We start from the raw sequence: 10,474 nt of genomic DNA, 5'->3' as shown, positions 1-10,474 counted from the left end.
CTCTTGGTTGGCATCTAGCCAGCAGTTCCATCATTTTTTTTTAATGTTTATTTATTTGAGAGAGAGAGAGAGAGAGAGAGAGAGAAAGCAAGCGGGGGAGGGGCAGAGAGAGAGGGAGCCAGAATCCCAAGCAAGCTCTGCACTGTCAGTATGCAGCCACACCTGCGGCTCAAACCCACGAACCTCAAGATCATGACCTGAGCCGAAATCAAGAGTCGGATGCCCAACCTACTGTGCCACCCAGGCGCCCCTCATTTTTAATTCTTAATATTGTTCCTTAGACATGTGAAGACAACTACGTGTTTCAAAGCCTAATGAGAATTTAGGTAACAGAAGGCTGTAAAGATTAACACCACGCTCTTCCTCTGGAGTGTTTGAGCTGCAGGGACAGCTGCTCTTTGGCCTTCAGCTGACCTCAGAAACTAGAAACACTTATTTCAGGCTTTGTCCCATTGGCCACTGTGGGCAGAAGTGGAAAACACCTGCCAGGTGTTGCCATAAGATTGACTCGGCCAACAGGAAACTTTTCTAACAAGCTTTGTGGCTTAACCGTAGCCCCGTCCCAACCCTGCCTTGCCTTGGCGTTCACACCACAGCACGTGTTGAGCGCCCCCTGTGTGCGAGACCCAGTAACGGGCAATGAAGGATATCGGTATTGTCCTTCCAGAGTTTCTTTCTACGCATTTTTGTCTTCCAACCATCCTCCTGTTAGTATCTCTTCTTCCTATTTTACAAATGAGACCGACGAAAAGAGCATCGGGCCGTGGGACAGGGCACGTCCCTGTGAGTAACTGGCTCTGTGATCTTGAGCAAGTCGCTAGCCCAGCGGGAGTTGATCCCAAGTTTTCTCCCCTTTGGAACACCGGCCCAGCTCACGGTGACGAGAGCCCAGCCGCTGCCGCTGGAAGCGGGTCTCGGAACGTGAAGGCGTGATTTACTACGGCCTGCGTCCCGAGGAGCAGGGAGGGAGAAGTCCAGGGCAAGCGCCCCACCTCCGCTGCATGGACCCAGAAGTGCGAGGGACCACGCTCATACCCGGCTCCCGACAGCACTGACCTACGGCGCCCGGGAAGGGTCGCTTCGTTCCTCGCCAAGACTTCCCCTTCCGCCAATCACCGCTTGCGGCCCGCCCTTCCCGTCGCCGGAAGCAGCCGTTGCCCCGAGCGACTGCAACGTCCGGCTTTCCAAGTTGGCGGCGGGAAAGGCCATGAGTAAAGGCCGGGCCGAGGCTGCGGCGGGAGGTAAACGGACCGCGGGCACGGGGGAGACCCGGGCGGGGGGCGGGCGAGGGGTCGGTTGAGTGACCTCCCCCCATGCCCCGTCTCCTCGTAGCCCCCGGGATTCTCCTGAGATACCTGCAGGAGCAGAACCGGCCCTACAGCGCCCAGGACGTGTTCGGGAACCTGCAGCGGGAACATGGACTGGGCAAGGCGGTGAGGACCCTGTCCTGGGACCGCCCCCCCCTACCCTTGGGGCCCCTCGAATCAGCCTGAAGTGCTGCCCTCTCGAGGCAGCCATTCTAGCCTTGAGCTTCCTAAGGCTGGCGGCCCTAATTCCCGCTGCCTGGGCCCTAAATCATCCCTCTGATTGGTTCTGCCTCTCCCCTCTGCCAGGCGGTGGTGAAGGCGCTGGAGCAGCTGGCCCAACAAGGCAAAATCAAAGAGAAGATGTACGGCAAGCAGAAGATCTATTTTGCGGACCAGGTGAGGGAAACCTGTGCAGATTATCACCCGTGTGAGACCCGACATTAGGTGAATCAGTCTCTAGAATGAACTCTGACTTGCGGCATCCCGTGAAACTCAGCTAGCCCACGCCATTAAAAGGGCCCCACACACCCTTTAAATCAAAGTGGGTACTCCCCTTGCTGTGATCCAGACTCAACAAGACTTCCAGATCTGAGATGTACATGATAGATGACAGAAGATCCTGAATTGTTCCTACCAAGGTCCCTTTCCGCTTGGAGGTTTCTTTTTCCCAGTCATCTAGATCAGAACCATCATCTGCCAAATGATTTGCCTTCTGTCCCCACCCCTCCCAACACAGATGACACTAATTTTGCATCTCTAGGCCAGACCACCGCCCGGATGCCTTCCAGACCTTGCAGAATCAATATTGCTGAAGTAGAATGCACATCTCCCCTAACTGGGCTCCTTTTACAGGCTTCTCCCTCAGTTAGAGCCGCTCCTCACCCAACTCAGAGACTGGGGAGTCACTCTTCCCTCTCAGCTTAGGCAGCCAGCAAATCCAGTTGGCTTTCCCCCTTCCTGAATCCACCCTCCCCTTTCTGTCTGCCGTTGCTGATTGAGTTCAGGTGCTCCTCATCTATCACCATAGCCTCCTCACATCTCCTGGCCTCCTCACACATCTGAAACGCTGCAGCCAGAATGGTCTGCGTCAGTACTGTCTGGGGCCATTTCCCTACTTGAAACTCCAGCACTCCCTACAACAGGGAGAAATCTACATAGAGACTTGGCTCCAGGCCGCTGCTAGCCTCACCTGTCCCTTCACCAGTACTAGGCCATTTAGGTGTATTTTACTCCTGTGTCCTTCCTCTGCCTGGAGTTTTAAAATCCCTTCTTCCTCTTCTGCCTCTTTGCTCAGCGAACTCTTACTCCAAGGTTCTCTCTCAGGCATCACCTCCAGAAACCTTCCCCGGATTCTCTCCTCGCCTCTTCTTCAGGCACTCACCTCCCTGAGGGATGCTATATTGTGGTGGTCTTTTTACCCATCTCCTCACTAGACTGCAGCCCTTCCAGGGCTGAGCCCACTTCTCACTCTTCCTCCTTTGCTCAGCACAACCCCCCCCCACCCCAGTATCTAACGTCCAGTAGACCCCGAATACTAGTTTAACTGAACCACACCGCCATCAAGACTAACTTTTCTGAAATAGGTTTCATTACATTACTACTCTAATGAAGAGTCCCTGAGGGAGAATTTGGCAGCATTTTTTCTGTAAAGACAATTTTGTGCTTTGCCGGCCAGATGGCCTCTTGTCATAGCTACACAACTGTCACAGCCACTGAGGGCCGTCATTATAGAGCAGTATGTAAATGATCACATGTAAACGAGTAAACATGTAAACGAGTGGGTGTAACTGTGTGTCCAGAAATTTTTGTTTTCACAACCCCGAATGTGGCAGGATTTGGTGTGCAGGCTGTAGTTTGCTGCCTTCTGCTATAAAGGTTTACTTTGCTTTAATGAAGAGTCCAAACTGCCCAGGCTGGCATTCCTATTCTTTCTAACCTGCTCCCTGACATCACTGACAAGACCACCCCACCCCCCATCCCGAGCCCCACCAAAGTCCTTTGCGGCAGCTGGTCTCTCTCACGGGAGGGGCCCCTCGGACGTTTACTGGAGTCCCTTCAATACCACCCACCACGACTCTTGACCTGCCCAGGTTCTTCCTACTGTGGAAATGTGTAATTTAGGTATCACTACCTTGGGAAGAATGCTCCTTTACTCTTTTAGCCCAGTGAGTGGTTTTACCACTAAACTAAGATTTCTGCCCTGTTCAGTATCCTGAAGCCCCTTGAGGACAGGCATCAGGTTTTAACTTTTTCATACCTTTTTGTTTGTTGGGACCAGTACCGAACTGAATGGTGTCTCACAGGGACCCTCCCGCTGTTCTCCCAGGCCCCCTGGAGGGCTGGGGAGCCCCAGGTTCTTGAGCGGATGTGACGTGGCCTGCCCAGATGTGGCTTCACATCACACCCACCCACTTCTGTTTGTTGTCTCACCTCTGGCAGGACCAGTTCGACATGGTGAGTGACGCTGACCTCCAAAGCCTGGACACCAAAATCGTGGCCCTCACTGCCAAGGTGCAGAGCCTCCAGCAGAGCTGCCGCCACATGGAGGCCGGTAGGACTGGGCGGATGCCGGAAGGGGCCCCTGGCACGAGCGCCAGTCCAGAGGGCAGGAATCCCTAAGTGAATGGTTTGCTGACCGCAATGTTGTCTCGCTGCAGTGGAGAGCTGGGCTGGGCCGCCACTGGCATTATGTTACAAGAGACGTAAACAGCTAATGGCTTTTGAATATAAATGGGCAAGACACGCATTTGCTTTCCCTGATATTATCAGTGTACTGTGCCCACACTCCCTCTGTGCCTGTTTCTTTAACTGGCTACAGGGAACAGTCTGTTCAACCTCACACTTTACCACTGCTTGTAGATGGAAGAGGAAAGAAAAGCAGACTAAACTGGTAATTCTATAAGCCTTAATCTCTGCTGAGCGCAATTTCCAGAATATGGAACTCATTCTGGACCCTGGGTGTAGAACCTAGAGCAAGGTAGGGGCCCAGTCTCCTACCTCAGGGAGCACCCTCTGGGAAAGACAAAACCCCATCATCAGGGTAAGAAGCGACCTCAGGGAGATGTGGTTTCAGAGCTGAAGGAGTTAACTAGTGCCCTGACCACACCGGAGATGCAGAAAGAGATCCAGGAGTTGAAGAAGGAATGTGCTGGCTACAGAGAGAGACTGAAGAACATCAAAGCAGCCACCAACCATGTGACTCCAGAAGAGAAAGAGCAGGTGAGTCCGGAGGAAGGGTGGTAGCGGGGAGGTCTGCCTGTGCATGTCTGGAGTGAGGCCGAGGTTGCCCCCCAGCAGCCCCTGAGGGGCTAGAGCAAGCTGTTTCCCTGTGCAGGTGTACAGAGAGAGGCAGAAGTACTGCAAGGAATGGAGGAAGCGGAAGAGGATGGTAAGTGCGTGAGCTCCGCAGCAGGCCCTGGAAAATGGCAGCCACCGGAGAAACTGCTGCCTGAGGTCATGGGTCCGCCAGGCAGTGCCGCCCATCTGAAAAGGGGTGTTTTTGTTTCTTGTCAGGCAACAGAACTGTCTGATGCGATCCTTGAAGGATACCCCAAGAGCAAGAAGCAGTTCTTTGTAAGTGGTTCTCTCTGTCTCTCCCCTCCTTGCCACCCTCGGGTCTTCGTCCAGGGAGGTCTCATTTACTGGTCTCCCTGCCCCAGGAGGAAGTTGGGATAGAGACTGATGAAGATTACAACGTGAAGCTCCCAGACCCTTGAGGAGTCCTCTGCAGGATGGGGGAATGGAAGCGACGTCCTGGACTGGCTGCCTCCTTCAGGTTGGCTTCTTTGTTCCTGCTGCTTTCCACCTTTGAGCAGAGCAGCTGGGAGAGGGGCATGAACCGGAATACAGGGCTCAGGGAGTGAGCAAGCCCAGAGCGGATGGTTGTCATGCTCGTTCCATCATCTAGATTCCAATTGCTTGCACTTAAACTTGGAACAACGCTAAAGGAAAGCATTTGGCAATATTTATTGTACTATAATTTGATATAAAAATACTTAATTTCCTCTGGATAACCAAACCTCCCAGATGTCAACCCTGAGGAAGGCTACCGGGTAGAGAGAAGCTAGTATACACAGCATTCGAGGAGCCCAAGGCTTTACCCAGGACTTTTCTGGGCTCTGTACCCCAGGAGGCCTTTAAAGTATCTTCTCTACCCCTTCACGCCACTCCCAAGTCCTGGGAGAAACACAAGCAGCACTGAGATGGTGGAGACCCAGATATGCTCGACAGGATGGCTGGGAGTGATTTTGAGGCCCAGTTCACTTTCAAAAATTGTAACTTTAGCAAAATTGCGATGTTGGTGTTTAGAATATTAAAAAAAAATTTAATATGTAGTGCTGTGTCACACGTAACTTCTCTGTGCTGTGCTCCTGCCTGTGGGGACAGAGGGGGCAGGAGTGTGTGGGGGAGGAAGGAGAGGGGATGCAGTAGCAAGTGAGGGCAGGAACCCAGTAGCCCTGCCCTGAGCTGGCCAGAAGAGGCCTGATCTCACCTTGGGCTGACCAGGCAGCCCTAGCCGAGGCACAAGGAGGCCTTTCACCCCTCTTGGCTGTGGGAGTATTTCCTCGTGTTCCTCCCTTCCCATCCAACTACTGCCAAAATGGCCAAACTTGGGCCAAATGTTGCCCAAGAGACCAAACCAAATGCAAACAGTAGCTTCCCAATATGTGTAATCAGGAGCAAAAATCTGAGGATTAGAAGGGGAGAGACCAGGAGCTCTTATGGGGGGAGGGGGGTGTCCCCAGAACAGGGTCCCCCCTCCCGAAGACTTCTACGGAGAAGGGGAAAGACAGTAAGCTCAAGTTCTGTGGTCAGTATAATAAATTAAAGCTTTCACAAAACAAATACCCCAGCCCCAGTGAGGATGAAGGGGTGCTGGGGAACCAAACACCGAGAACCAGCTGACTGGTGTGCAGTGTCGCAGTCCAATCTCATAAGCCCAGTGGCTCCGTGGCCAAGTAGGAGACTCTGGCCTCTTGTTGGCTCTTCTGCAGCTTCCAAAACCCAGTCAGTACAGCTGGTTCTTCAATTGGTGCAAGACGCCAATCACAATCTCCCGTAGGGTCTGGCGGGGGCAGCAGAGGAAGACACGAGTGATGCTCACGTGAGGACAGAGGCTCAGATACCTGCCTGGACCAGTCATGCTCTTGAGTACAACAGAAAAAGCCCCTGGGAAACACCGTTTACAGTCGACTCTGAAATGTCCCCGAGACAGGACAGAGAAAGGGATGGAGATGTGGACAGCTATGTGGTAAAGCAAATAGAAGAAATGGGAATGGTAGCATTTAGGTGGTGGGCACAGGAGTGTCCACTCTGTGTCACAGGACACTTAAAGTGGTTCCAGAAAATGTCAGGAAACAAAAAAGTGAGATGCAAGTCAAGCCTCAGAAACTCCATGCAATACCATTAACACACAGCTCCATTACAAATAATCACAAACCCCAGGGAAAACTAGTGGGCCTGGGGGTGGGAGCCAGGAATCTTTCTAGAAATTCCACGTGATTCTGCTATGAGTGATGAGGGCTTACATACTAGGCAGCCGTAACTCGAGCTAACAAAGGCCAGAGTGAGGCCTTGCCTGAGTTAAGTGCCCACATCATTCTTGCCAAATGAAACCTTAACAGGAAAATGTGGGCCAGGAAGCAGAGAAGAGACCCTCCAGAAACCTAAAAGTTGCCACCTTCCCTCTCTGAACAAATTAGGACTTGGGTCACTTGGCCTGAAGGAAGACAGAAAATCCGCACCCCTTGACCACTGCTGCCCCATACCTGAGGCTTACAGTGCTCCTCAATCCAGCTGAAGACACAGGCTGACAGCTCCTGGAAACTGGCCACGGAGATAGAGGCATTGAAGGACTGGAACAGTGAGTCCATGATGCCTTGAAACACATTGAACTTGACTTGGTCAGAGACCTGGTCTTCTCCCTCATGGGGGTTGTCCTGGTGTGCCTTCACAATCTGCTCATAGTTCCTGAAAGCGAGTAGGACAGGGCTAAGGTGCTAGAGCAGCTCAGGTCACCCTATGTACTCCCCCGGCCCCGGGAAGGGGTTCCCGGAGAGCTGCTGGGACAGAAATGGGTGACCCCTCTCTCTACCCCTCGCTAATCCCACAGGCACTTTGAGTATCTGCTAGGTATCAGGGACTGTTGGGGTGCAGAGTCCTACCCCTAAGTGGCCACCTACAGGAATGAGAAGGTTATCTGTTCTGTATTATCTGATGTGGCCTTTGAACAAGAGAAAGCTATGAACTGAAGTCAGCTTCAGAGTCCCCTCAGAAGCCCTGGCTCCCCAAGCTCAGCATCCCCCCCCTTACACTTTCATGATCTTTAGGGCCGTGACGTCCTTGCGTAGCATGGACACCTCCTCCTCCTGCTTTTTCTTCTCCTTGTGCAAAAACTGGATGTAGTCAATAGCTGCAGCGAGGGTGGGCACAGAGGATGTCTCAGCCAGAAGGACAAGGTTTACTTTGTTTCCCCTTCCTCCCTTTCCCCAACTCTCCCATTATAATCACCCCACCGCGGCCAGGCCGAAAGTGAGTGTAAGGCTCTGGCCTCCTCACAGCACCACTGGCCCCAACCACTCCCAGTGCTCTCCCTGGCCATACTCTTCTGTAGAACGATGGCTTTGCTGAGCTTTTGGGAGCCAATGGAGAAGTCCTGCTGCTGGCAGGTGGGGACGATGGTCTGGAGGTCATCATAGCCTCTCTGTGGAGACAGGAGGGAAAACAAGGGTTCCTTAACTCCAAGGGACTCAGGCAAACTGGCACAAAACTTTCTGTGAACCCAAGTTCCATGCTCACAAACTCAAAGGGGTAGGGGACTAGAAAAAAGGAGGTGTTCATATCCGGGGACTAGAGCAGTTGCCACCAAGGATGCTGGGGACTGATGAGGGCAGGGTAGATCTGAAATACACAGGGCCCTCTTGCATTGGCTAAGGTACAGGCCTCCCCAGTCACCTTGATGGCGTCTCTCCTCTTCTGCTCAGCCTGAGTATGTGCTCGCCGCCGCCGGTCCTTGTAGGACTCCTTGTAGGACTCCTGGTGGTAATCACTGTCCTCGTCATCTACGCTCAAAGTTGGGGGCAGGAAGAGGTCATTTTGAAGCCCAGTGGGCCCAGCTAACCCACCTTGCCCCAGTGGGGAAGAAAAAACTGGTGCTCAGAGACAGCAAACGGACAGAGCCGTCTAATATTCTAGATGAGGTGAAAGATGGTGAGACCCTGTGTCTAACGCTAGGCCTCCAGCACCCCCGTGTGGATGACTGGAGCTTCCTGTCTAGGAAATATACTAAAATGATGGTATATCTGAGCCCCCCCAGGTGGGGGCATGTTGCTGCCTACCTGTATTGGGGACAGAAGAGGCACTGGTGGAACCGATGCTATTAGCTCTGGACACTACACTCCCCTTTCGGGTACTTTCTACAAAAAGCCCTGTAAAAGAGAGGTCCCAATCACTAAGGGGTAGGACAGGAGGACACTGTTAGACCTTCAGACACCTGTGTGTACAATGGCTTCCTGATCCTTAAATGCTGACCTCTCCCTTTCAACCCAAAAGCTACCCATATTGGGTCATCCACTTCCTGCTGTGCCCCACCACAGTGCTCCTGTCTCTGGTGTCTCCACTGCTCCAGGGGTCTGCAATGATACCACCGGTTCACAAAGTGGCATCTAGGCACAACGAGGGTGACAGAATGGCTAGCTCCCACTATTTTCATCATTTCCTTGTTTCAGAGCAGCAGGAATTATACCCTTATGCTTCCTGCCCCTTATGCAGCTCCTCCCTCATTGTCTCAGGGCAGGAACTCCGCTCAGGTGTGGCTGGCAAGACCAGGGGAATCCACAGGACTGTGGCAGGAGTGTCACCAGGGAGCTAGAGACCGTGGGAGAGGTACTCACCGGGGTCCAGGCTGTTGTCACTGTAGGCATACTCCACCTGTGACACCAAAGGAGCTCATCAGACCTCCGCCCAGGACTGGGCACCTCCTCTCACTCTGAGCGCGTGCGCACTCGTACACACACCATACACCCCTACCACACACACCTCTACCCGCCCCAACACCCCACCCCCACCCCGAGAGCGCAGGCAATTGCAGGATGCACGCGTGTACGTTCACTTAGACTTACAAACACATACGCACGCACGCGCGCGTGCCTGGGGTGCGCAGGGGTTTGCAGGATTGCCCCGATAGCAGTAAGCAGATAGGCCATAGGAGCACCGCCCCCACCCCCTCCCTCCTCCACCGTCCCCCCCCCCCCCCCCGCAAGCCGGGTCCCCTCACATTCGTGCACACATGCCTCACTTGTCTCCCCACCTTGGCACGCGCAGGGTGAGGGCTGTCTTCTCTGCAGCCCCGGGGCCCGGAGGGCGGGGGGACCTTTGGGGACTGCAGGGAATCCCCTAGTCTTCGGGACCCCCCACGTGCATGAGCCCAACCCGCCCTCCCCTCGCCGGCGTGCGCGCCCGCGGGGCTTGCCTTGACCCAGGGGTCGTCCGGAGAGGCGACCGGCTCCGTCATCTCCGACCCACCGAACCGGAAACCAGCCAGCGGGCGGGCCCCCTGCCGCGAGGAAGAGGCGAGGCACTTCCACGTGACCCAAACCCACCAACCCACGAACGAGAGGCGGAGGGCGGGGCACGGCCCGCGCATGCGCACCCGGAAAACTCCGAAACCGAGGGTCAGGAGCTGCGGAGACTGGCGTCGGGGCTGACACAGACGTTGTCCTTCCCCTCACTCTCCCACACCGCGACATGACGCACATTCTGTAAAGTGGAGTCCCCGCAAAAGGCTCGTCCAAGTAGTATTTCCGAGAGTTGTGTGCACGCGCTGTGCTGGACCCACGGCTTCCAGGGACTTGTGTCCAACCCCACCCTGCCGGCCCTGCAGTCCTGGCCCCCTCGGCCGACCCAGCACGGCTGCCAGGTCCGTGAGGCCGGAGGCCCCGCCTGGCTCATGGAAGGCCGGTCCTCCAACACGTAGCCTGGTACCTGGCAGGAGACCAGTGGAAGAAACGCTTTCAAAGAGCCCATTAGCCCAGTTAAGCCTCTTCACAGATACAGAAACCGAGGAACCTATAAAGTCTGTAGCTTCTCCCAAAGCAGACAGCTGGTCAACGATGGGGCCAAGGCTGACCTCAATCTGGCTAGCTGCAAAAGCTATGCTCAGAACCACT

The 10,474-nt window shown here is 54.2% G+C and overlaps 2 protein-coding genes across 6 annotated transcripts; one reads left to right on the top strand and one right to left on the bottom strand.

Annotated features, from left to right (window-relative positions):
• Positions 1–203: 203 nt before the first annotated feature.
• PSMC3IP (PSMC3 interacting protein) lies at positions 204–7,146 on the top strand. Of its 2 annotated transcripts, XR_006590035.1 has the most exons (9): positions 204–1,241; positions 1,333–1,433; positions 1,614–1,703; positions 3,747–3,858; positions 4,381–4,526; positions 4,642–4,695; positions 4,821–4,880; positions 4,967–5,082; positions 7,010–7,146. XR_006590035.1 is itself a non-coding variant. In XM_003996895.6 (8 exons), the coding sequence occupies exons 1-8, from the start codon at positions 1,208–1,210 to the stop codon at positions 5,021–5,023; spliced, it is 654 nt and encodes a 217-aa protein (XP_003996944.1). In that variant the 5' UTR covers positions 205–1,207; the 3' UTR covers positions 5,024–5,641. The 2 variants fall into 2 exon arrangements, 1 of the variants encoding a protein (XP_003996944.1); XM_003996895.6 differs by lacking the exon at positions 7,010–7,146 and having other exon boundaries at positions 205–1,241; positions 4,967–5,641.
• MLX (MAX dimerization protein MLX) lies at positions 5,250–10,414 on the bottom strand. 4 transcript variants are annotated; one of them, XM_003996893.5, is made up of 8 exons: positions 9,616–10,414; positions 9,200–9,236; positions 8,645–8,734; positions 8,262–8,368; positions 7,911–8,010; positions 7,620–7,719; positions 7,076–7,277; positions 5,250–6,372 (listed from the first exon to the last, which is right to left on the bottom strand). In XM_003996893.5, exons 1-8 carry the CDS (start codon positions 9,949–9,951, stop codon positions 6,316–6,318), a joined length of 1,029 nt encoding a protein of 342 aa, XP_003996942.2. In that variant the 5' UTR covers positions 9,952–10,414; the 3' UTR covers positions 5,250–6,315. The 4 variants fall into 4 exon arrangements, with proteins under 4 accessions (XP_003996942.2, XP_003996941.2, XP_003996943.2 ...); XM_003996892.5 differs by having other exon boundaries at positions 9,778–10,414; XM_019817916.2 differs by having other exon boundaries at positions 6,324–6,437; positions 9,778–10,414.
• Positions 10,415–10,474: the final 60 nt, after the last annotated feature.

Source organism: Felis catus, chromosome E1 (assembly GCF_018350175.1).
Source record: "Felis catus isolate Fca126 chromosome E1, F.catus_Fca126_mat1.0, whole genome shotgun sequence".
Lineage (NCBI taxonomy): Eukaryota > Metazoa > Chordata > Mammalia > Carnivora > Felidae > Felis > Felis catus.
This window is presented reverse-complemented; position numbering and strand designations above follow the sequence as displayed.

What these genes read in the sequence shown, in the direction of transcription:
- PSMC3IP (XM_003996895.6), top strand. Translation starts at nt 1,208, where the DNA reads ATGAGTAAAGGCCGGGCCGAGGCTGCGGCGGGAG. An exon ending in AACATGGACTGGGCAAGGCG is followed by an intron (nt 1,434 to 1,613) that starts GTGAGGACCCTG and finishes CCCCTCTGCCAG; the next exon opens with GCGGTGGTGAAGGCGCTGGA. An exon ending in GGAGGAAGCGGAAGAGGATG is followed by an intron (nt 4,696 to 4,820) that starts GTAAGTGCGTGA and finishes GTTTCTTGTCAG; the next exon opens with GCAACAGAACTGTCTGATGC.
- MLX (XM_003996893.5), bottom strand. Translation starts at nt 9,951, where the DNA reads ATGCGCGGGCCGTGCCCCGCCCTCCGCCTCTCGTTCGTGGGTTGGTGG. An exon ending in GCCCTAAAGATCATGAAAGT is followed by an intron (nt 7,278 to 7,619) that starts GTAAGGGGGGGG and finishes ACTCGCTTTCAG; the next exon opens with GAACTATGAGCAGATTGTGA. An exon ending in AGGAGCACTGTAAGCCTCAG is followed by an intron (nt 6,373 to 7,075) that starts GTATGGGGCAGC and finishes TGCCCCCGCCAG; the next exon opens with ACCCTACGGGAGATTGTGAT.